The 27,206-nt window shown below is 44.9% G+C and overlaps 1 protein-coding gene across 2 annotated transcripts in view; it reads left to right on the top strand.

The window, feature by feature from the left end:
* Nucleotides 1–27,206, top strand: part of nrxn3b (neurexin 3b) — a gene marked incomplete at its 5' end in the record, with an annotated part of 388,331 nt that overhangs the window by 277,781 nt on the left and 83,344 nt on the right. For both annotated transcript variants that reach the window (XM_080791154.1, XM_080791155.1), the window contains one exon: nt 20,917–21,098. In XM_080791154.1, the coding sequence (XP_080647280.1) occupies nt 20,917–21,098 (182 nt within the window). The remainder of the gene's footprint in view (nt 1–20,916; nt 21,099–27,206) is intronic.

Genomic DNA, 27,206 nt, shown 5'->3' on the forward strand with positions numbered 1-27,206 from the left:
GTTTGTAGCACGGAATGTGATGATTTGATCGGCTGATGTATCATGATAAGAGCGCCCTTCATGTGTGATTTATTTGTTTTAAATACAATGTCCGTAATGACCTCCTGGTGTGGCAGTAGTAATCTCCTCTGGTATAGCTGCCCTCTGCGACCTTTTATTTTTATAATTAATAATAAATAAATAATTGCAACAATGTAGTATACAAGCAGAAAAAAAGAAAAAGAGTATGACAAAAGTGAACAAAAATTATAATCTTTCAGGTGAATTAAGGTACAGTTTGCAGTTCTGCTCAGTCCGCAATTAGACAGTGCCTCCTACTTATCCTATTTTAACAAATAATTTACTACTTTAAAGGACCACTTTTCAACCTATCTTCGTATAGTTGGTCCTCACTAATGTCCATGATGAAATGCCACAATTCTTTCTCTCTCTGTGTCTCATGGGAGGGCTGTGGGCAGTTCAGAAACCCATCCACCAGTGACATCATCAATAGGGAATCCAAGCCAATATAAACTGCAGGCTTTCTATTCCTTGAAAGGTTGCAATGCGTTAATGGAAGCCATCGTTCTCACGATAATACAAATCTAAATATTTTTTGAAAAGTATCTGCCTAACAATGATGTCACTGGTGGACGGGTTTCGGAACTGCCCACAGCCCTCCTATGAGACACAGATCGAGTAGGAAAAAATGGTGGTAATTTATCATGAACTTAGTTCACTTAGTTAGTGAGGACCAATTATATGAAGATAGGTTGAAAAGTGGTGAAGTGGTCCTTTGAGAAGTCTGAAAGAGAGTTTTTTCCAGCGCTGCTACCTGACAAAGTGGACTAAACCAAACATTCACAGAGGGGGCAGAAGGAGCCCTCTCTGCATGCCACCTTTTAAAGCTTGCCCTTAGTGCTGGTGGCCTGAACCTCAGCCAGCGGTGTGCATTTCAGTGCCAGGCCGTCGTCATCTGTCTCTGTAGAATGACCGGAACCATCCGTCAGAATGCAAACCGTCACCTCTCAGCAGCAGCTCTGACTCCTGCATCACCACGGCCTGGCCAGCTGTTTTTCTGATGAGAGAGAAGACACGTTTCAGTGCTAGATGTTGACGTATGCTAGACTAGTGCTTTATAGGAGGCCTTGACATGCTATCAAGCATGCATGAACTGGTCGCTCAGAGAATGAGATGCTTTTTTTCCCCCCACGTTTACTTTTGTCCTCAATGACACCGAGGCTGTGTGTTTGTTTGTGCAATTCGCTTTCGAGCGTGGACGGAAAATAAGGCCCCAGCGCGTGTGATTTCATTACCTTATGTATTGTGTTTAACCCATTTTGGGCGGGAAGCTGGGAACCCCTTTTGGTGTTTTAAACATTGTTATAATTTAGCTATTGAAAAATATCTTGTAGGTCTGCTATCTTTGAAAAATCGTGAAAATATTTATTTCAGATAACTGGAGGATTTAGAAGATTTTTTTTTTTAATTTTGAGGTCAGGCCTAAATGGGTTAAATGAATCTCCGGCATGGCCGCCGATCCCATTCAGCATGTCATTATTCCTCCTGCCCCCCAATGGCCGTTATACCTCAAGGTGACCAGAGCATATGCCGGTGTTATTATAACACCCAACAGCGCCAGGTACTCTCCAACACCAGGAGGCCTTGGCCAGCTGCATACAAAGCAGTCCTTTGTGTTATGTATGTAATATACATACTCAAAGCTCCGCCATAAAAGTTATTTACGGCGCTCTCCGCATAGCGTACTCTACTGTTTATGCATCCCTCAGCCTCCTCCTAATACACACCTATCGGAATTCATCACCGGCTATGCATTGAAATGTAGTCACATCCTGATAGGCGCTCTCTCTCTCTCTCTCTCTCTCTCCCTCTGGTGTGTGGCACCGGTTTCCCTATTAGGTTCCACCATAGATTGATGTCTTCTTTTTGATTGGACGGGTGTTTATGTCTAGAATGTATAACAGGTTCTCTGACCTTGTCTTTGGACTGCTTGGCTTGCAGGCTTGTGGTGGCCACCAGTTTCACCTTTATTTTAACATAACGTTTGTTCCCTATCAATCGTTGCAGGGCCTCTGAACAATGGTGACATTTTACTATTCACTATTTTATTATAGTGGTGTCGTCTGAGACACCCCCGCGACATGTGGGGGTGTTGACCCGCTGTTGCCTGGCTGAGCCCAGGTAGCTGTTTGGGGTCACTGTTAGAATTGTGTTTTCTTTACAGAGCAGAGAGGTCGTGTGCAAGGCCTAGTGGAGAATAGGCGCTTGGTTATTTTCTCCGGGGAGTGCATGCATGGGGACAACTTTAACTTTATGAAAGGTCCCTTTCTGTCACCACCTCTTTTCACCTCCTTTTCAGCCGCCCCAACAAACGGCCTCTCAAGCCAGTGAGAATGAGCCTGTGCAAAACGGTTCAACTTTGTTGTCGGTTCACATTATGCCATGTAATTCCTTGCCCTCTTTGACAGCCTCAGTCAATAGGAAGCACTTCTGGGTGACAAACAACCGGCTACCAGCCAATACAGCCGATGCATTATGGGAAAGAGTAACTGCAGACTAGCTGGTTTGTGAAAAGCAAATCACCGACAGCTGTGCCGAAACATTGGGTAAACACGCTGACCCAGTATCGGGCACTAAATGGATTTGTTTGTTCATTTTTGCCCGATTTCAATCCAGTCCAGACTGGATTGACTGTGTAGAGTAAACCTGGAACACCCACAATGTTCTTGTTAGGCATATTTTAACATGTTGTGGACATTGTAGTGGCAAATATTTTCACGTTTGGATTGGAAGTTTGGTCCATGGATTTCTATAACCGTTTTGACACATCTTAAAGGGTTTATATTTAGCCTGTCGTGGAGATAGGGAACTAACAGTGGTCTAAATTTGGGTGGTATGAGCAGGGGAGGGAGACGGAGATACCAATAGAGAGAGAGACGAGAAGAAATGGGATCATCCAGGAGCTTATCTAGCAGGTACATTATGAGATAACACGCATGCACGCACGCACACACACATACACAGTACTCGCATACATAGGTATTGAGAGATACCTACTGTATGTGCACACACACACATGCACACATTAACTGTACAGTGGAGAATAGATGCATGTGGGCAGAGCCTTTCAAACATTTCAAAGTCAACACGCACGCATACACACGCACACGCACACAGCAGTGGCAGCAAACAATAACAGAGATGGTTTTTTTTTGGTCCAGGCTTTAATTAAGCATACGCTAAGACACGCTGAGAAGCCAGCATGTTCCATGTCACTGCCCACAGACTGCCCTCCAATCTCCCCTGGGCCCACTCAGCATCACCCCAGGCAGACTTATCCAAGCATTGTCTACAGATCAGCATACACAGGCCTTTACACACACACACACACACACACACACACACACACACACGCAGAGAGAGAGACAGAAGAGCAGAAGACGCAAGTATACTGTAGTCACGCTGGCTTAGAAACACTCATTCAGACATACTAAGTTTGCACGCAGGGGGGTAGTCTTGCACACACAATTAGATGCTTTTCTGCGCTCTCTCTCTTTTAATCCTCGTCTTGCTCTCTCGTCCTCTAAGCCCCCAGCCAGCGCCCACCTGCCCATCACCGATCCATACCTCCCGATTTGGGATTTAATTAATTACACTTTTCTCGCTCGCCGTCCCTTCTCTCCAGCCCTCTCAACGATCGGGGCCTCCACTCTTTTATTTGGAGATAGGCCGCGTGCCATTGGGCTTTTTGAGTGCCTGGCTATAACGGAGTTCTTTACCTCCCTCTCATCCCTCGCCACCCGATAAAGAATTGGAAACGGATAAGAGAGGAGAGGTGAAGGGCCGATCTCTTTGTGGCTCCCTGGGTAAATCCTTGAAAGTAGGTGGATTGTGATGCATCCTGAGTCTTCTTTACTTCTCTGGCTTTAGCTGCTTTTTATCTGAGGCTCAGCGTGTCCTTGGCGAGGGGGGTGGACCAGAGTGCATTGGTACAGTTGGTACAACTGGTTGAGGAGAGGATGGGGAGAGTTATCATAAGTTCACAAACTACCTTTAAATAAACCTCACACGTACTGTATACTGACCATCATGTAATCAGATAATCTACCTCAAGCTTGGATAATCCCACCCAAACAACCTAGGACCACAATCAGAGCCAGACACAATTAAGGGCCATGGCACATACAGACATACTTCAATGTATTGCTTTGTGGGTTGTGATTGTTTCGATGGCTGAACATTTATGTGTACTGATTGCATCGTCCAAGTAACTACAACGAGAGACCAATCCTGGTGCTGTTAAATGTTGGGCACTGTAAAGTACCGGATGTAATCACTTGTCACACTGAAATATGAAACCTGTAATAACCAGTATACCTCTGCCAAGTGCCAACCATGCCCTTTCGTGACAGGCTTCAAACTTAAATTGGAAACTGTTTTCGTGGGGGGAAAAGAAAAATGGAACTGAATTTTGGCATTGGGGTTACATATGAAAGCCAGGAAGAAAATGGTAAATGATTAAAATCATCAGTGTTATTTTAAGTCTTGACAGTGTGCAAACCAAATGGACCCTTACAGGTCCATTTTGGTTTGCATTTGCAACTCTCGGGACTTGAAATGAACAATCGTACGGTGCAAGGGAAGTCTGTTTCTGTGGCTCCTCTCAGCGCCGTACAGCGTTTATTGAGAAGGGGCCGTTCCTCATCGGAACCCATCAGAGACATTACGCTGTGATAGGCAGTAATGCCTTTGCCGCATAGCAACCCCATCCGTTGGCGACCGGGGGGCCCCGAGGTTGCTATGCCAACCGCAGACACAGCTGGCCTTATGGTGGAGACAATGAAGATGTGTTTCAGCCAACGACCGAGACAAACCGCTGCGGGCCGGGGGGGGGAACACATCAAACTGAACTAAAAACCAGTTGTTGGACTCGAATGTTTGTACGACAGTGGTGTATTATAGTAACGGTGCATTTACTTGAGTATAGGCCTGCTGTACATTTTGTTTAGCATCTGTAATTTACTTTACTATCTGTATGATCGATTGGTTTGATTGATTGATTGCTTCCGAAGAAGCCCAGCCCATATGGGGGGGACACTTTTTACAGTTTACATAAACAACGACAATAAATGACGATAAACCGACATGACAGTTCGCAAACAGTGATCAAGTGAATACTATACTAATTAATACACCCAAGATTCTTACATGGCAGATTTCATAATTATACAACATAAAATGAAATGCCATCAAATAAAATGCACCATTGGGCCTGTAACAGGAGACTGGACATGGACCTAGTTGAAGAGTCTTCTACTCCAGGGTCTAGAAACAAACTGTGCCGTCTTAAATACTTCATGATTAAATAACCACTTCTGTATTCTGATTCCGTATCTACAAGCTTGTAGATCTATTTTCAGTACTATTGCTATAATTAAACATTTCTGGAAATCATAGGGGAATGCCTGCATTTCATTTGAGGCATTGATATTAAAAAGAAAATACTTTGTGATTAGTGCTTTTAAAGTATTTTCAAAAGCATAATTATAGCTTTGGATGCTTACACCTTCACTCATTTTCAACCTATCTTATATATAATTGGTACTAATGCTCATTATAGCGTGGCACGGTGGCACCATTTATGTCTACTCAGTCTGTCTCTCAGAGGAGGGCTGTGGACAGTTCAGAAGCCTGGCTAACAGTGACATTGGTAGGCAGGTTTTGTTATTTCAGACAACATCTCAAACTTTATGTTTTTATCAATGGAAGAACAATGGCTTATGCAGCATGCTAGCTTTCCAGGAAACGAAAGGCTGTAGTTGCTATTAGCTTGGAATCTGATCCATAATGTCTACATCGATAATGTCATTGCTAGGCAGGTTTCTGAACTGTCCATGGCCCACCAACGAGACACCATGCACGAGGAGACCATTGACATGGACTAATTATAAAGATGAGGTTGAAAATGGAATGAAGTGCTCCTGTTTTAACCCATTTTGGACTGAAGTCGAGGCTTCTAAATCCAAATCTTTTTCTGAAAAACCCATGTTTCTATATCAGTGGTGCTCAACCTTTTTCATGTCAAGGACACCCAGAATTATCTGTATTTGGCCGCAGACCCCCATCTGAAAATATAATGAAATATATATTCAAACATTTGTTCCACATTTTCACGACTTTAAAAAAAATGGCAGACCTACAAGCTCGTAGCGCGCCACTCGGTGGCACGCTATGAGCTTGTAGATCTGCTATTTTTTTCGATAGCTAAAGTAGAACATAATGCTTAAAACACCAACAGGGGTTCCTGCCCAAAATAGGTTAACACAATATTTGGGATTCGTGCTCACGGTAACCGCCTTTGCCACCATGAGAAATATTGGGTTTAGTTAACTGTCCGAGTTTGCTCCAGCAGGGCCTTCATTCTTTGAGTACTTTGTCCACCCCTGCCAATGAAACGCATGGAACAGAACTACAACTACAAGCCATGTTGTTGGATGAATGTGACTCTTTGGTTTGGTTTAGGTCTGAAAGGCAGAGAGACCTTTGATTATCAGTTTGATTGTGCTGCTTGTTTTTCTCCGGGTTCACTGGGTAAGTGAGGTTCAAGAGCGTTTTTTTGCTTCACTTGATGTCTACCGATATCAAAGGAGACATTAGGCCTCATGCTAGACACGGCCTCCTTTGAATTTAGGTCCATTCATCTCTCTTAACCCATTCTGAACGGGAACCCATTTTGGTGTTAGCATCATGTCATGCTTTAGCTATTGAAAAATAGCAGATCTACAAGCTCATAGCGCGCCACCGAGTGGCGCGCTACGAGCTTGTAGGTCTGCTATTTTTGAAAAATCGAAGAATGACTGAATTTTTTTTAGAATCTGATCTAAGGTCAGAATGGGTTCATCAGACCATTGTGTGTCCCAGTGGAAACCTCGTATGAATCTGATCTCAGGTCAGAATGGGTTCATCAGACCATTGTGTGTCCCAGTGGAAACCTCGTATGAATCTGATCTCAGGTCAGAATGGGTTAATGTGTCCTCAGATTGCATGTGGGCACAGTGGGGGTATCTGAGATCAGAGGGGTTTTTCTCGTTTTTTTTAGCTTCTTTTATAAATGGCTTTAAGCTCTAATGAAAAATGCGACTCCATGGCGCGTCACGAACCAGACGTTTCTCTAAAACAGCATGCGAGGAGTTGAAAGTTGAAAGCTTGCCCTCCTTCCTTTCAAACGGTGCGATTTTATTTTCTGCTTGCGGCAGTTTCACTTAAAGGCAATTATCACATCGCATTAAGAGCTTTCTGACTCTTCAGGTTAAAGCCATCAGAGAAGAACATTCAGTTGTACAGAGCCCAGTAACGTCATCATCTATCTACAGTATGTGGATGCAGTGGTGGAAAACAACTGAGAACATTTACTTAAGTACTGTACTTAAGTACAATTTTGAGGTATTTGTACTCCACTACATGTATTTGACTAGCTACTTTTAGATAGATTTGGATTATTATTACAAAACATACGGTATATATTACCCACTCCAGAAGAGCCCTGGAATATATTATTATGAATAAATTAACTATACCAAGGTTTTGATTGACTATTTCACTGCAAGGGCAATTTGTAATGCTGTGCATGGCTGCTGGAAAGAGCCAGCAAAAACATACACGAAGAAAACTTTCTTGCGCCATAGGCAGAAAATAATAATGTGGCGATGTTTGTGAAGAGTCAGAGAGGTTGTGTCCAACTGGGGTTTTAGTTGTAGTGTGAGCTATGACTGGTATGGTATGATCAGAAGCCGAGGTTGCTACAGTATGTTAGGCCTATATGTATTTGTGTTTGAAGAAAGAGAGAGAGAGAAGCTGAGAGAGAGAGAGAGAGAGAGGGATAGGGGGAGAGAGTGAAGCAGAGAGAGAGAGAGAGAGAGGGATAGGGGGAGAGAGTGAAGCAGAGAGAGAGAGAGAGAGGTGTTTTGGGCTCTGCACGAGGCTTTGGCAAAGGCAAACCGGCAGCACTGTCCTCTAGGGACGATTCAATTATAAATGATGCTTCCACTTGGAACCACCTTGCAATCCGTTATTCTTTCGGAGATCTTCCCCACCTAATCCTCAGCAGGGTTTGGCGTGGCCTGCCTCTGCACTGATACGCTTCAAACACACGTGCGCGCGCACACGCCACGTGCCATGCATTATGAATGATGGGGAAGGAGGCACGCGTGTCCTATAATTTTGCTGAGAGAGAGAGAGAGTGTGAACATCAACCTCCAGAGCTGGCAGAATGCTAATTTCCAGTATGATTGAGTCCGATGTGTTTTTCTGGCGCGGTGCCGTCATCGCAGCTGTCCCGGCTATTCCCCCCTCCCAATCTCTCTCTCCGGCTCTTCATCCCATCTCAAAGCTGACTTGCAGGGTCACTCGCGCCACCTCTCTCTGTTATTCCTCCGTCTGTCTCTATCTTCTCTACGACGGTCGCTCTCACCCTCCCCTCCCTCCATCTCCGTGTCTGCGTCGTGCAGCACTAAAGGAAGCCGACAGCTCTACTTTGTTTGCCTGCAAGTGTTGAGTGGATGTCTCTGCCGTGTGCACGCTCCTCCTTCCTGTTCACACTCCCACTCCCTCCCTCCTCCGCTCCACCTCCTCCTTCCTGTTCACACTCCCACTCCCTCCCTCCTCCGCTCCACCTCCTCCATGTCCTCCTCTTCCTCCTATCTGCTTCTCTGTCCAGGGAGAATAGGAACCGACACTTCCGGAGAAGAGTGTGCGTGTGGGGGGGGGGGAGGGGCAAGAAAAACCGTACGTCTCTCCACTACAAAGTGGACAGCTGTCAGTGATGAGTGGAGAGGAGAGGGTGTGAGACTGCCCGAGTTTCGCTGTAATGAGGATGAAGTTGTTCAGCTCACCTCCCGCAGTGCTTGCGTGCCTGTGTGTGTGTGTTTGTGTGCGTGGGTGTGGGAGTATGGGAGGTAGTGTATTCACGCCTGTGAGAGTTACATGACTGCTTCTTTAATATAGATGTCTAGTAGCTTCCTGCTCGGAGCCTACCTGAAGATGATTTGACACGGAGCCTGTGCATGTCGCACCAGCCCAGGCCGAGGCTCTCTCCCTCCCTCCCTCTGTCTCTCCCTCTCTCGTTCCTCTCTTCCTCTCCTCTCTGTCTGCGAAACGGCAGTCCCTCCTATATGCTCTCGTCTCTCTCGCCACCTCCATCTCTCTCCACTTCCTCCGCGGCGTTGCGACGCAGATGGCAAATCAAGCTGCTCGTCATGGCTGAAGCTTGTCAAGCATGTCAGCGTCTGCTGAAGGGTGATGGAAGGAGGAGGTCTTCTTGATAGAGCCGTCTCGTCTTGTGTCACGTTGAAGCGTGCACTTTTGGAGCCCCTATAGTTTTGAGTGCTGTTGCACAGAGGCAGCTGCAATGTTTCACTTTTTCTCTGCTATCTACGATGATAATCCTATAGCCCTATAGGCTAAGGTACTAAAGGTGCTAACTACATCCATGTTTGTAGACAACCATATACTACTTTGTAGACAATCGTATACGTGACCGTCAATTTACCTTTTAGCATTGCTCCGGCTATGGGATTTTAAAATCCAGCTCCATTGAGCAGGATTTTCAAAGCCTTGTATCTCTAAAGCTTGGAGCGATGTCCATGGGGAGCTGTCACCATGGACCATCCCGGCGATCGTAAATCATTTGTCTCATTTGTGAACATCACTGCCCACATGTACTGTAACTGCTTCTAACGAGAGCTTATGAGCTTACGGCTAACGATCAATGTCCTACCACAACAACAGCCCCCACCTCACTGAATAACCCGGAAATGAAACAAGGATCGTAGAGTGAGAGCGGACGGGTGTTAGGTGTGCTTATGCTACCACCTAGCGGGCAATAATGGAGTTAACATTGTTTCTGTCGGACGGAAACCTTGTATCTCCAACACCGTTACTTCTCGGGGATTGGAAGATAGAGCCTGCGTTCCAAAGGATCTAGTGAGGTTATTATTTGAACCCGGTTTCCCTCGCAAGTGCTGCCATTTTTACTATTGAGCTAACAGAGCCTGCCTGCTTGCTTGCTCAGGGGACAAATTTATGTCAGAGCATGTGTCTAGGTGAGATATAATGACATTTGACACGATCTAAATGTCTCGATAGAAGAGCAGGGAGACAATACAACCACCCCAATTGTATAAGTTATATTGTATTAACATACTCAAGTCAAGCTATTTTTGCACCTTTTGTGTGACACTCTATAGTATGACAAAGTATAGAGCATTGATTTACGAAAAGAAAAACAAGAAAATAACCCCCAGAGACGTGAAACACAAGGTTTCTGTATATAATGTCAGGAGCGTGACCGTTCTTGGCCATTGAGAGAAACGCCCCAATGAGCGACCGTGCTCACAGTGAGAGAAACGCCCCAATGAGCGACCGTGCTCACAGTGAGAGAAACGCCCCAATGAGCGACCGTGCTCACAGTGAGAGTGGGAATCCTCTCTCTCTGCTTGGGAAACACGACTGACGCTCAGGATCTCAGCTTCTGTTTTGCTGCAAAATGAGCTCACTGTATTTAGGGCAGTTTTTGCTTTGTTTGCCAGTGGAGAGACAGGAAAGGGGAGGGGGGGGGGGGACTAGACACGTGTGCAGGGTGGAATCAAGCTGGCAAAGTTGTGATTATTCTGGATGTACGACTACGTACGCAGCAGTCTACGCATTAATCGGTCTGCTATCATCTCTGTGTTGTCTTTGTAACATTTTAGTTTGAAATGATGTACTTATACTGATGATGGTCTTCTGGTCGATCCAAAGTAAACCGAAACTGCGAGTATAAGAGATTAATCTGGTTGCAAGACGGGATGAAGACGGTTAAAATCGAAATATCTTTGTCTTCATGGCAGTGCCAGAGATTATAGACATCTGTCATATTCCCTACCTCACTAAAACACCTGCACTCACCTGTCTTATACCACTGTTTCATGCTAGAAAACCCTCTCTCTCTCTCTCTCTCTCTCTCTCTCTCTCTCTGTACCACAGCTACTTCTATTACCATCGTCGTTGGTGCATGGATTCATATTCTACACTAATACTACAGTTTATTATGATGTGGGGCAGGCGGTGTAAATCATTCCGGCCGGTTGTTTTCTTTCCCACAGCCATTCTTCACAAGACACTGCCCTCCATCAATCATCTTCTGCATTCTGCTCAGTGCTGCTGATGAGAGATGGGACACATCTCCACCACAGGCATACCCCGGTGACACCACACACTCAATTATGCAACCGTGCACGGCCAAACGCATGGCCGCACGCACGCACACGCACACACTTGAATCTGTTCATTCTGCATAAACAGAATTGCAAAAACACTCTCGTAGGAACATGTGTACTGGACATGCACATTGTAATTGCATCTATTTTTCCTCATCTTTTGTGGTAACTTTCTCCATTGCGCTTAGATCAGAGAGAGAGAGAGAGAGAGAGAGAGAGAGAGAGAGAGAGAGAGAGAGAACATTCAATCACTAGCGAGTCCCTCGCCCGCATCCCAGCGGAGAGAGGGGGGTAACAGTTGGAAATATGAATTATGAAATGATGAGGGGTTGTAAAATGGAGATAAATCCCAGTGATTACACACTTCAGTGTCCCACAATTCGATTCCTGTGTCAAGGCATCTTTATTGTCGTTTGCATGAAGGACGGCAGCCTCAGTAATTCCACATGTATTAAACATGGCACGGAGAAAGAATTGCCCTGATGGAGCTCTATTGAACGTGACTGAGGAGGCAATTATATTGTCCGCCTCACTTTCGGGATATATACAGTATGTACAATACGTATATACTGTATATTATTTAATTTTTTTGTAGGTTTTTCTTCTCCGGTAAGAATATTCAGCTACATCAAACTGTGTGTGTTCTTTTTTCCAGTCCCCCCCCAGGGGTCCAGCACTATATGTAAAACCCCAGAGATAACGAGGGGGGGATATACGTGAGAGTGGAGGTGCGTGTGTGGGTTTGTGCATGCGTGGGTTTGTGCATGCGTGGGTTTGTGCGTGCGTGGGTTTGTGCATGCGTGGGTTTGTGCGTGCGTGGGTTTGTGCGTGCGTGGGTTTGTGCATGCGTGGGTTTGTGCATGCGTGGGTTTGTGCGTGCGTGTATGCGTTTGTCTAGTTTATTTAACAATACCAGCTATAGTTATGTCCCTTGCATGGAATGAGTGACTTCCATCTTTGAAAAGAGTGTGGTTTGGAAGCACGCACGCACGCACGCACACACACACACACACACACACACACACACACTTGCACGCACGCACACGCGCTGACTCACTGCGGGTGTCTCATAATTGGTCAATAATGTCCCGAGGAGAGTCCGCAATAGTCCACACTATTGGCCCATAAATTGACCAGTGCAGACTGGCCAGACTGTAGCAGTCTACCAGGAGGTTGCCATCCCAGCGTGGTGCCCTCGCTGCCCAAATAAATCCAAACTCCCAATTATAGCAGACATGCAGCATTGAAGAGGCCCTGCTGCGTCCCGTCCGATAGCTGTGTGTGCACTCGTGGAGAGAGATGTGAATAACATCTTCCAGCTTGTATTGATTCATTTTCATGATGTGAAAAAGTTTAACAAGCTCAATAGTCAAGTTTGTCTTGTTTGTGCATGGGAGGTAATGTCTGAGTCATAATCTGAGTCAACAATTTTATAATGGTGTAAAAATAAACGTTTTCCCTGCACATGACCTTGTGCTACAGTATATTACTATGTTCAACCTTTTGTATGGTTTTAGTTCATGTTGCTGTGGTGAGGGTTGATCGATTGTAGGAACTTTTTTTCCCCCACTTGCTTAAGGGCGCCCGCTGGCCAAATGGTCCAGCAGGCGCATGCCACATATATAGGCTTTGGCCTGACAGCGTGTTGCGTGTTCGAGTCCCGTTCATGACGACCATGTCTCTCCCCTTCTCTCTCTCTCCCTCTTTCCTGTCCATCTTCACTTGATACTATCAATAAAGGCACTTATTAATTCATTTTGAATGAGATGTGATATGCCAGAAAAATAGCTGCATGAAAGACATGCAATACTTATGCATACAATCTGTGGTACGATGTTTGATTTAGCAACCAAGTGGTGAGTGCCTGGTGAGGTTGACTATTTTCTCCCCTATGGACTAAACCAGACGTGATATGCATTCTTTTTCTCATTTTAGTTTTTAGTCTTGTGTGAATGATGGATAAGCATTTAGATTTCAAACTTGCATTTAAGTCATACCAAAATCTAATCAAAAGTAGTTTTTGGGATGGATGGATATATGGAAGGAAGGAAGGACAGATTAGAACCAACTTTGTATGCATGCTGCCTGTAGGCCACATAAGTACCTCTGCTATTTATTCTATTTTTGTCGGCATATTGTTTATAATCTCTGAAATATTTGACTTTAATTGTATAATTGTGGGAATTATAGCTTTATATGTTGCATTATATTTTATACGTGTATGTATGTGTGGTCAGTGCCATCTGGTGGACATTTGAGTCAGGGCATGATGTGACGCACTTTCACTTTCAGCAACTTACGTGCATGTTTTTACTTCAGAGATTCCAGTAAGGTGGGGTTTATTTTACATAGGCTGGGGTGTCTTTAAAGTAGTTGGGGGGTTTCTGTATTTTTCTGTGTGTGTTTAGGGGACGTTTGGGGTTATATTATAGTATTGTTTACCGTCAGATAGTCCACTGCGCATGCGTGACCTGTTGGATAGTCTACTGCGCATGTGCGACAGGAGATGTGTGTCCGTTGTGTGTGTTTTGTTAGCATTCTATCTTTGAGCATCGCGAGTAAGAATTCATACATACTTTGTGCGACAGACACAAAGACACTGTTATGTCGAGTTGTATCCTACGGTCCGATGCCAAAGTATATCCAGTGCAAGGAAGACTATATTAGTTGCATAGAGTGTGTGACTGGGTAGTAAAACGTACAATAATGTTAATCAATGGAGCTGTTATCCTCGCTTGAAACCATAGATGCTGACATCATAGATGACATCACAGGCGGGTCACGTTAGGTCTGAGATCCACACGAGCCACGGCTGTTGCTTTGCACATCCCAAGATACACATCATGTTTTCATTGAGCTGTTTAGCTGTTCTCCCCTGTTCCTTCTCCTTTCCTTGGTGTTGGCATTGCTGGAGGCTACTGTATAGGAGAGAGGGACACAGCTCTGTCCCTCAGACGGGTGTGTTGACCTGCTGTCTGCCCTCGTGGGCCCCCAGGGGTCTCTGGGAAATGGAGGCCGATGGCCTTGACCCGGGTGTTTGAAATCTCTAAACAGAGGCACGCACTGCAGAGGTGATGAATCACAACACAGGGAAATGCAGCAGTGCATTTCAGCGGCATGCTGTACAAGCATGCCTTAATTTGAAAAGCATCAGTCATTCATGTCTCTTCTCTCTCCCCTCCTGTGAGATAATTTCGTAGCAACATGCCTTTAATGTGTGCCTTTAGAGCACAGCTTTACTCATTAATGACTCATTTCAGGGTTTTTTTTGTTTAGTTTCTTTTCTTTCTAACAGAATCTGGTGATCAAGTGCTGACAAAGTCTTTAATGGATATCCACTTCAACACCCTAATCTGAGGTGAACTCATCGACGAAAATTGGCGATCTGCAAGCTCACAACGTGTCGTGTTTCAATGCGTTGTGAGCTTGTAGATCGGCTATATTTGGCCAAGACATGTGGTCTAGAGGGGAGGTATAAAGTACAAAAGCCAAGCCTGTAGGTCAACTAAGTATTTGTTTATTAAGTGCAAGTTGAGTACTGACACACATAGTACAGTTTGTACATCTAAAAATATACTTTCGTTTATTTTGATACATTCCACTAAACGGGCAGAAGTCCAGGTTTTCAAACGGTTTGCCGTCTCCCTTCCATTAACTCCCAAATCAATGGCGGCCCAATGTGTTACAGTTAGATTTCAAATGGCTTGTCTCCAATACCCACTGGCTATGACAAGATTATATTATTCAGAAATGGTGATGAAAGCCCCCTCTGATCCAGAAAAAAACATCTTGTACTGTAATCTGTTTGTAGATTTGATTCCTTTGATATTTTCCCTGCAGTTAGTTAAGTTTTTTTTTTTTTCCCAGGGAGTTCATAACTGTGAAAATAATACCACCATGCATTTTAAAGGCAGCATGCATGTTGTATCGTAGTTTGACATTTCATTTCAGCTCTGTGTACATCACACACAAAATGGATTTATTGCTTAGTTCATGTTTGTTTGTACTATGCAAAGGACAAACAAAATCCTGTGATAATTACAAGAGAGGGAGATATAGGAGGAGTGTGCAAGCCAACAAGGTTACTCCATAGCCCCACATTATTGTACTGGGAATGGAGATTGCTTTTAGCTGATTGCCTAGGTGAGAATATATTTATACAAGGTCACTACAGTATGTCAGGCTTCGTAGAAGAATCATTAGTTGACTGTCGCCAAGCAAGAGAATAGGGAGGAAGGTGTTGTTTAAAAGAGAGAATATAAATAAATCACCTTTCAGATGATTTCACAGTTCTTTCTTCTGTGGCGGTTGGCAAAGGCAAATTATCTTCCCGGAAACTGAATTACAGATTTGATTGTCTTCTTCTCCTATTGCACTTTGCTCCCTGCATTCGACGGGCTTTTTGAAAAGTTTCTGTCAAAGTTATTAGATGATTATTTAGTGATATCTTTCTACGGTAGCTGAAAAACGGTGGCAGGCTGTATTCCTATTTTTATTCACACCTTCTAATTTGCATTCCGCTAACACCTAATGGAGAAGGGGGGAAAAAGCCGTTGAAAACTATGATTGATGTGAGGGCAAATGCGAGGATGCAGAGATGAGAGATTTGAGCATAACAGTATTGTACACTATGTATGCCAAAAAATGACAAATATGCTAAAATTCTTGATAAAGTCTCCCCCCCCACCCCACCACCCCTTTTCATCTATTTACTCCCCTAATAAAATAGCAGAAAATTCAATTATGTGAGGCCCATGTATTCAGGCCTGACTGGGCAGGACAAAGCCTCCTTTTGCTCTGTGTAACACGCTTTGGGTGTTCCGGTTCACAAGCTCTGGTAGCACTCCATCCTCCATCCTCCATCCTCCATTTTACTTTACGTCGCCGGCCGCTATCCATCCACCGCCGTGTCGTCCTCTCTCACTATCTGTTCGTTACTTATAGCCTCTCCATCATTTTTTGTGTGTGCGCATATCGCCGCCGTCGGGCGGAACCCCTTTATGTAAAAAAAGAAACACTGTACTTTTCAGGAAATGGTTGGGGGGGGGGGGGGGGGGTAGAACCTGCATTCAGATGGATCCAGTGTAGTTGTTTTTGTAGCTCTTGTTAATACTTTTTCATCGGATAAATATTTATAAAACCCACAGACTGAGCTAACCACGTTTCAAACATAGATACGAGGTTTCTGCCCAGCAGTGATATTATGAATCATGCAGCAGGCATCCTCCATTCGAAGTGGGAATGGACTGTGTGTCGTGTGTGTGTGTGTGTGTGCGTGCGTGTGTGCACGTGCACGTGCGCAGTCTGTTTCCTTGCTGCATGTGCTCAGCAGGTTGTTAGGGAAATGCGATACATTTCTATTATCGCAGGTTCTCTCTGTCTAGTCTATCTCTATGGAGAGAAACACAGCCTCGTGTGATTGCATGTGAAAATGTGTCATCATGACTCGAGTTTGTGTGTGAGCGTGTGCGTGTGTGCATGCGCAGGCAATGGAATGCTGGCGTTGTGGGTCTGTCATGTGTGCACGGTGCAGACTGTGCACCTGTGCAGACTGTGCACAATATAATCCTCTGTCAGTTTAATTTTGTGAGTGTGTCACAGTTTCATTTTGCCTACATGTTGTATACACTCTCAGAGTTAAATGAACACTACGAGTTTTACTGTGTGCGTTCGCAGCTTTACCTGTGTGTTAGAAACGGAACACTGTATTTCTTACATGCACTAAGTAAATCTCCTCAATGTGGTAATTGGCTCCCCAGGGTGCTCGTATCTTTGCTGCTCGTCGCCCCTCCCCTCCACCCTCAGAAAAGAAGATGACTGTGTGTGGTATAGCCCTATAGCTGTGAGTTAACGTCTTTGCAGGGGGTTGAAACTGATTCATGAAACTTTTCATGGCAAGTGAGACAGCTATAGTGCAGGGCTAGATCTGGCATGACCTCGCTGCACCCTGCTCCCCGCTGTCTGCCTGTGATGTGGGCCCCCCACCACCACCACCACCATGCAGAGGGGGTCGAGATGCTGGCTGCGCTGTGTGAGGTCGGGCGATGCTCCATGTACTGCACTGTATACAGTGTACAGTGTACAGTATACAGGAGCTTAAATCGATGGCATTTGTCATGGAGACATTCGAGAGGCAGACATTGACCATAGTCACAGCACAGTGGCCATTTTGTATCTTACTTCACACTCAGGGCACGGTGGGTGGGAAACCCCAAGCCACCCCACCCCGCCGGGGTGTGAATGTGATTTATTGAACCGTGTTGTGGAGTGCCTGTGAGGGCCGGATAGTGGCTGGATGGCGAGGCCAGTGAATGGTTTGCAGATACATGGGTGGCATGGATAGTGTTCTTCTTTGTGTAGTGTAATGTATAGTTTACATATATAGTTTCATGATATAGATACTCCACGTTCTTAGCCTACGCATGTTCCATGATAACGATTTTTTTATGTCATGTATGCCATGCTTTTTGTTATTGCTTAATGTAAATCGCTCTGCATGGATTAAGAGCGTCTGTTAAATTGTAAATTGTAAGTGAAGCAGTTGCATGAAGCTTCCCATGGTTAAATCGGGTTGTATAAAATAATCGAAAAACAAATGAATGCGTGAAAATGAATGAATGAATGAATGAATTGTTGACGAATTGAATGCATATACAGTAGCTAGGGCCACAATGGAAACAAGTCAACCAGGACTTTTGTGTGTCAGCTTTAATTAATATCTGACTGTACCTCGTGACAGACAGACAGCCAGATGAACACACACACACACACACACAGACCGACCCTCTTATAGAGAGGTATAGCTATACTGCAGCGCCACGCTGTAAAGGCGTATTCAATGGGTTGCATTGCCAGGACAGGACATCATGGCCAACATGCAGACCTGTTGGCGTGGCCGGCGGCAAATAGAGAGCGCTGTGTGGTTGCCATAGTCTGTCTTATTTCTGGTCCATATGCCGCTGCAGTCTCCGGGGCGTTCAGGGCCCACAGAGCAGATTGTTGGATGCTCTATAGGGAATCCCGGTGGGACAGCTGGGCAACTATCACAAGACCAGACAGATGTTCAGGTGACTTCCAGAGGAAGAGAAGAGTGTGTGTGTGTGTGTGTGTGTGTGTGTGTGTGTGTGTGTGTGTGTGTGTGTGTGTGTGTGTGTGTGTGTGTGTGTGTGTGTGTGTGTGTGTGTGTGTGTGTGTGTGTGTGTGTGTGTGTGTGTGTGTGTGTGTGTGTGTGTGTGTGTGTGTGCGCATGCACGTGCATGCATGCGTGGAGAGAGAGAGTGAGAGATAATTTAAGCGATCATGAGCGGAGGACAGGGAGAGGAAGACAGTAGGCACAGATGAGAGGCGAGCTAAGCAAAACAAAACTAAAAAAAACTAAATGAATACAACAGAGATGCAAAGGAGTGGCGGGGACTTCATTAGCGAGTCCCACATCCGTCTCTGAGGCCCAGCGCTTTCTAGTATCCTCCGGCTGCAGTGGGCTTCCACCGTGGCATGCACCACCCTGCACCACCCGCCCATATCGATGTACCCACCAGTCTATCTGCCCAAGGTCTAATGCCTTTGATCTCTTCATTTTGTTTGCTTTAATGTGTACGAGTTGGTTAAGCTATACTTCCCATGCATGCACACTGCAATTCAGATGCACCTCAGGGCTCTGGGGAGTATTCTGAAGTTGTATTTGAATTGAACTCTGAAACCGTAAGAGAAACTTTTTTCTTGATTTTTTTCCCCCTTTAATAATAATTAAATAAATAATAATTAAATAATTACCAAAGTCCTGACGTTCCCCGCACTACCCCTGCGTCACGGCGGTATTTTCTCTCTTAAAAAGGTCATATAATAGGGAACCTATGGCAGATATGTGTTTATTATAATGACTTACATTTGATAACGTCTGTGTTTGGAGAACAATTATGCTTCATATCCATATGAGTAAAATCGCCCCGGCTGATTAGTTTATTTTCTTGGACACATATGACGCAATCTAAGATTCCCCTATGACATAACGCAGGGGATGGCGCCCTCTAGCGGCAGTGATGTCAGACTTCGGTGCTTTATAGGCTCTGTGAATAACTGTAGTCCTAGGTTTTAACCCATTCTGACCTGAGATCAGATTCATACGAGGTTTCCACTGGACACACACTGGTCTGATGGACCCATTCTGACCTGAGATCAGATTCTAAAAAATGTCAGTAGTTTCTTCGATTTTTCAAAAATAGCAGACCTACAAGCTCATAGCACGCCACTCGGTGGCGTGCTATGAGCTTGTAGATCTGCTATTTTTCAATAGCTAAAGCATGACATGATGCTAACACCAAAAGGGGTTCCCATTCAGAATGGGTTAAGAGGGTGGCACACTTGTTCCTTGTTCAGCATTCGATGGCTCAACAGCAGGTTTGAACTGGAAACACGTGAACACATGGTGTCTCAACGTTTCCCATTCAAACCTGCTGCCGAGCCAATCGATCAAAGCTATATCGGAATATGAAGTGGAACAGGAAACCGGAACGCCACCTTCTGAAAACCAGGGAGCCGGTTACTGTACACCGTCAAATCCTCCGTGTTACTGTATCCATTTGTAACTCATTTCTATCTCTAGAGTGGACCATTATGGGTTCATTACACTCTCTCAGTGAAATGAACACCCAGAGTTTTACTGTGTACACTACAAACTAAAGAAACAACCAAACTCTACTGCAGAGTGGGTCGACGGAGCTCAGGGCCACGTTTGATCCAATTACACTATGTAATCTATCTGACATGGATCTGCATAGTGGCGGTGGCATTGAGAGACATTTTCCTGTTCTGCAGAATTCCCTGAGACCCCAGTTGGTCTTGGGTCTCGGCTGCTTCCACTTTTTTTATTCTTCCCTGCAGCACATTTTGTCAAATTAAACCCAACGAAGGTTCTTCGATTTTTCTTTTCCTTTTTCTTTTTTCTCGTTCTTTCTTTTTCTCCGTTCCTCACCCCTCTCTCATTTCGTGTGCCAGCCTTTTGTTCTTTGGTTGCAGTCCTCATGTATTATACATGAGGATTGGGAGACTTATCTGTTTCTGGCCATAGTGGCTGTTATTCCCCAGGAAGGCGCTATATTTAAGACCCGGAGAGGTCAGAGATGGTGCTCGGGGAGCCTGCCTTCAACCCGAAGGCGGAGGTGGTTGAATATCATTAAATGTCCCAGAATAGAACGTATGCTGCGATATGCCGCTGCAGCTGATTGGGATTTGAATTGTCTCTCCGATAGTGGGAGTGTGGATTAGATTCAGTCAGACATGTGTCATTTTGGTAATGACCTCATGCTCCCCAGAGTCTAGTTAGAATGGTTCCAGAACACAGAGATTCCTCTGTGAATTCGCTGAATGTCTTCCCCGTCCTCTCCTCCTTTCTCGGTCTTGTAGAGGTTTTGGATCCTTTAGGATTGTAACGATTCCACTTCATTAACGATGCCCTCCTAATGGTCCGATTCCTTACCGGTTCCCTATAGCGATAGGTGGTTAAAAATGGACCCTCATTGTGATAAAAAACCTTTCCGGGAACGGTTCTAACTCTGGTTCCTCAATGTTATGGATCCAGTTTCTCCACTTCCAGATTCCCTAACCCTATGGTCTTGTTATCTCTCCAATGACATAACTGATGTTCTCCTCTCTGTCTTCACAGCTGGTACCACCTATATCTTCGGTAAGGGCGGCGGCCTGATCACCTACACGTGGCCCAACAACGAGAGGCCGAGCACGCGGACGGACCGGCTGGCGGTGGGCTTCAGCACCACCATCACGGACGGCATCCTGGTCCGCATCGACAGCGCCCCGCGCCTGGGAGACTACATCATGCTCCACATCGTAAGTGCAAGTTATACTTAACACATTCTGCGGTTGGCCGTCTTTTCGACCTGTTGCTTGGATAAACAGTAGTTAGAAGTTTGTCCGCGTGTTTCGGCCCTGAGCATCAACAAGACCTCATTTGATCTGCTGACTTGGACAAGACTTTGCTCAACATGGGGTATACGTCGTGCCTTGAGCGAGGGTCGTGCGCGGTTCAAGTCGCCAATAGGCTCATTATAATATACTGTAAGCAGAGCAACACGTTCATTCAGGCTTAATTTGCACTTGTTGTGCAGCAAACATCAACATATCTGTGCAGCTGCAACAGGCGCCCAAACACTGGTTTGCAAACAAGCCTCTAAATTGCATGCCCTTCAGTGAACTCCAGCTCAATCCAAGCCATCAGGCTAGCATTGAATTATACAAACTGTGGGGATCCATAAAATGATTTTAAAAAAGAGAGAGAGAGAGAGATCCATGCTCGCTACCCAACTCTTCCCAGAACCAAACCACCCACCCCTGCTTTCCTCGCTGCATTCCAGCTGGCTCTCAGCATGTATAATGAATGTGTGGAACCATACATATGCATCATGTTTTCAACATGCTGGAATAAAACATGGTAGGGAAAAAATCCAGGATTCGGGGCAGGTCAGCTGTGTGTCAATATTGAATGTTTTTCACTTTCAACCTGGCATCTCTATCTTGAGCATGCAAATAGTAATATAGATGTGACTTCATCGCCATATTACCCACCGACTGAAAGATAAGACTCGTATCGCAGTCCTTCATGAATGCAACAAGATGTATCGAGGTTGGAGGCATTAGCAAGGTTGGGAGGCATTAGCGAAGCGAGGCGAGGCGAGAAACGGATGTGGTGACGAATGACGTTAACATAGAGGTGGAGGATCCAGACTCCGTTACGTCTTTCTACTCCATAATGAGTTGCCCTCATCAGCCTGGGTGCTGGCCATGTGGCTCGCACAACTAACCATCTGCTCTGCTACAACGAAGGCCAACTGCATGCAGTTTTAAATGCGTTTGCTCTGTGTGTGTGTGTGTGTGTGTGTGTGTGTGTGTGTGTGTGTGTGTGCGTGTGCGTGTGTGCGCCCAAGCCTGCTGCTGAACTGAATTTATGCACCGAAATGCTGATTCTGCTGTACTACAGAGTTTATTCATACGTGGTTGATATTGCCGTTTGCACAATGTTATTTGTTTGCACATTTGCTGTTTGTCTACAGTTACACTACAGTATGTTTCATACACTACAGTATGTTTCATACACTACAGTATGTTTCATGTGGCACCTTCGACCAGAACCAATTCCTGCACTGTATTTATACTCGGTATTTATACTCGGTTGCTTGCCGCGTCTCACTCTCACACCTAAAATAGCCTGATCAAAACACATCGCACCGCAACAGGTTGTGGATTGGCTATTTACCAGTGCATAACTAATTACCATGACACCCTGAGGGAGCTGAAACAACAGAGCTTCTTAATATGCCACAGTTAAGAAGAAGCAGGAGTTAAACTATTAATTTGGTGTCCGTGAGCTGAGGTCAGATGTGGAGTTGCTGGCCGGCTACTTATTATGCAGATCGCAGGTGATGATCCAGTCTTCTCCATGTATGGCTATCCAGGGTTTGATGAGGCGATCTTCATATATGGAGACGGCCCTATATGGAGCGTGTCACGAGACGTGACGGACTGACGGGAAACTGCGACCTACGGTCACAATAGCAGTGTTTATGTCCTATATTGTCAATGTGACTGTCTGAGTTGTGTAGTCTGGGGCGCGTACATATGTCTGCTGTGTCCGTGTGTTAATATATCAACGGCCCGTACAGTATGTGTCTACCAGTTATGTGTATAATGAGTTAATTATGTTGGCGGAAGAGAGAGAAAGAGAGAGCAAGTAAGCGGCGAGATAGACAATGTGCGAAAAGTCTCCCATTGTTTTTGGCTGGCTTAGTCATTGTGGGCTTCCTGATTGGAAGCAAAAGGGTTGCATTTTTAATTCTGTTTCTCACATCTCGCAGGATAACCATGCAGCCAAGCTGTGTAACTCTTTAATTTGGCTCCTAGTCACGGCCAACGTCTTCATTTCTGCAGTCCCAGGATGATAATGAATTTATTATGAGGGAATGCAAGCAGAGCTTTGACCAATTTATTTACTGGAACAGCTTGATATGAACCGGGAGTTTCTTCACAGTGTGTCATGACATTGCTACACTAACTTATAGAAAACCTCTAATTCCCCAAAAAGTTAGTGAGAGCCAATGTTTTCACCATTAAGAAACCCTGAGGGGAAATTAAACCCAGTGCAACCAGTATGCCCTGGGGGCGAGAAGCTGAAACAACAGGTCTGGGAATGCACATATATGGACTTTTTTTCCCTTCTTTTTTGACGTTTCTGGGCCGGGTAGGGCTTAAACTTTGCTAATTAGTAAGGCCATACAAGGCCTCGGGCCAGCCCAGTTAGGGTCCAGTTAGGGCTCAGGTACTGTCAGGTAGGGCCGGGCCTTAATGTTCGGACCTGGCGCCGCTGCGCTAATAACTTCCGGGTGAGCCCGTCTAGAGTTTGAATGGACAGGTATCAGTCAAAAGGGAGACATAGAAGGAAGGGTGGGGTAGGATCAACATATGGAATGTCAGAACAGGTCAGCTCCATATATGGTGATCTAAGAGTTTGAGGTCAGATGTATAGAGTTGCTGGCCGGCTCCATATATGCAGATCTGTATGAAGATCCAGTCTTCTCTGGCTATCCAGGGTTTGATGAGGTCAGTGTCGTGATCTTCATATATGGAAACGACCATAATGGAGAGTGTCACGAGGCGTGATGGACTGATGGACATATATGGTGGCGTGACGGATGGACGGACTGACTGAAGGACTGACTGACTGACAGGTTTTGCAGGTTTTCATAGTAATCTGCGACCTACAGTCGCAATTATTACTATTATTATTATTTACACAGTACCTTTTAGGCAGTATATTATTCACTTTTCCCCCTGTGCAGTTCTTTAGAAATTGTGCAAAAAAAGAAGAAAGAAGGATGCTAGCTCAAAGCCACCTGACAGTGACAGGCAAAAGGAGCCATTAGGTGATGATGGCATTAGCATTTAGCACATCAACACTTGTCAAGGTTTGCGTTCTGCTTCTTGCACTTACTGTAACAGTGACTCTGAGGAAAAGGTTAAAGGCATTACAGCCTCCCATTCTGGATAGATGTCTCACCAAAAGGTCTTATCAAGCCCAGAGGCACTACTTAGCCTTTCCCACATCTAGCAGGTGACAGGCTTCAGAATCAGCTGGCTACGGTAGAGGGCTATTAGCTTATAAGCCACCCACACACTAGGATCTAATCTGATGGACAGCTGGTACAAAATGGTCAGAATACAGTGTTCCTCGCTTCCCCCCCCATTCACTTGAAGCGAGGTGGTGATTTCCATACAGCAGTCTTTGATTTCTGCAGCGATGCAATTGGATACTTGCAGTGATGGAACAAGTACTCTTTTTAGTTTTTACTTAAGTAAAGGTATCAATAATACTCAATATGTAAGTAATCAATGTACTCAATATGTGCTTCAATATGTCCTTCAATACGGCAATAAATTATACATCTACTGATGCATGAACTTGGACACATCATCATTAATCTGGTGTCAGTGAGGTCAGATGTAGAGTTTCTGGCTGGCTCCATGTGTGGCTATCCAGGGTTTGATGAGGTCAGTGTCGTTGTCTTCATATATGGACATCCAGGTGATGATAGTCAGCTCCACATATGGAGATCCTTGTGTTGTACCAACTTGGTTTATTTGCAAGTGTGACTCGCGTCACGGCAACCACACTGGTTATCATGAGACTGTCACAATATGTAAAGCAGGAGAACGATATGCACATCCCAATTTCACAATACGGTGCTGGACCCAAACATTGACTGACTGAAGAAAAAAGTGGAATGTTATTTCAACCTATAAATACAACAACGTTTCGCCCCTCCGGGCTTTCTCAGGTGAACTTGAGAAAGCCCGGAGGGATGAAAAGTGAACTTGAGAAAGCCCGGAGGGATGAAAAGTGAACTTGAGAAAGACCGGAGGGGCGAAAAGTGAACTTGAGAAAGCCCGGAGGGGCGAAACGTTGTTGTATTTATAGGTTGAAATAAAAAAGATGGGGAGCAGAATTATATCGTGTGCGGACATTCCACTTTTTTCTTCATACTGTCACAATATGGCCATAGATTGACATTCCCATATAGGGAAGGGTCCCTGGCGATGTCGTCTATACGTCCCAGTGCGGAATGATCTGCTGATGAATAACATACCCGATTAAGACAGATGCCTTCCTTTGCTGTCGCAACAACATGGACAGCCGGTCATAAGCCGCCACTATACCTCACCAAGTACGAGCCCCTTTTTGAGATGCTCAAGGAGGTTACGATTACGAAAGAAGGTGCAGAATCACGTGATGTCATGGACGCAACCATATATGGAGGCGTGATGGACGTGTGTTGAGGATTTCATAGTGAATGCGACCTTTGGTCGCAAAAAAGTACCAAAAGTAATTATGTTGAAAATAGCAGATCTACAGATTTAGACCGGCTATTTTCAAAAGGCCGAAATGTATATGGGGGCTGAAGTGGTTACTGTATGTTTTGTACTAATAATCAAAATCTACAAAGTAACTTGGATCTGAGATGTAGTGGAATAGAAATAAAAGTATTGAAAATTGGAAAATGCTCAAGCAAAGTACAAATACCTCATAATTGCACTTAAGTAAAAATGTACTTACTTTCTACCACAGGATGCTTGTTTTACATCCATCCAGAATGGCATGCAGGTACTGTAAATAGGAGGTGATTCTACTATCTACTAGTGTCAGCATTTGTGCCTTTTTTGTGTGTCTCTAATGAGTCTCTTTTTTAATGCAAATCCACCAGCGGAGCGTGAGTGACTTTTAATGACTTTGACTTGGACCTTAAATAATTCATGATCTCAGTTTACTCTGGAAAACGAGCCGGCGCGTACATGACATTTTGAAGTCCTAGCTGTCAGCCCCGTACCCAGGGAGAGGGAACAAACACACATTTTTAAAGAGAGACATACTGCAATCACTGATTCTCTCTCTCTCATTTGTCCTCGCTCACTCGCTGCCACTATTAGCTCAAGGCTTGTTTTGCAGCCATGAATTAAAGCAACGATTTTAGTGTTTATATTTGAACTGCTTAGGACAACCCCTTTGCTTGTTTTGCATCATAAAGGCTAATTTGTTTAATCAGCAGAGCTGATAAGCTTAGCATAATGAGCCACCACCCAGCGTTTGTATTCCTTTGCAGCAATGGCGGACTCGTTAGCATCCCCCCCCCCAGTTGTGACTGCTAATGCAAATAGAGCCTCAAGTGAATGCAAGGATCCATGTCAGCTGCCCTGTGAGCAAACAGCAAGCTGAACTCCCTCTAACATGCACATGCATGCACGCACACATGCACACACACACACACACACACACACACACACACACACACACACACAAACACACACGCACGCACACATGCACACACACACACACACACACACACACACACACACACACACACACACACACACACACACACACACACACACACACACAAACGATGTTATCTATGCAAGTATTATTATTTTAATTGTTGTGAAAACCAGAGCAATTGGTAGTGTTTTACAGGTATTATTTTGGTCTCGGGACACACAGTCCCAGACAAAACGGAACTAGGTTGTCCTCGCTCGCTCGCTTCCGCGATTAGCTCAAGGCTTGTTTTGCAGCCATGAATTAAAGCATCGATTTTAGTGTTTATATTTGAACTGCTTAGGACAACCCCTTGCTTGTTTTGCATCTTGGGGTGCGACGATATGGGTACCTCACGATACGATATCTGTGGCGATATTAGGCCCGGATAATATCACGATATTTGATATATTGCGATATTAATCCTGGTCTCTAAACTACCTCCCCCTGGCCAGCTGGGGCGCCTGATGGGGGGGAAAGGAACTGGTCGGAATAACGTGTTCCTTCCACGCGCTACGTCCAACAAGGGAAACTCCCCACCATCAGGTGAAAAGAAGCAGCTTGGACTCCTCATGCATAGA

This window comes from Protomyctophum bolini (genome assembly GCF_963924005.1).
Source record: "Protomyctophum bolini genome assembly, chromosome: 19".
In the NCBI taxonomy this organism is placed as follows: domain Eukaryota; kingdom Metazoa; phylum Chordata; class Actinopteri; order Myctophiformes; family Myctophidae; genus Protomyctophum; species Protomyctophum bolini.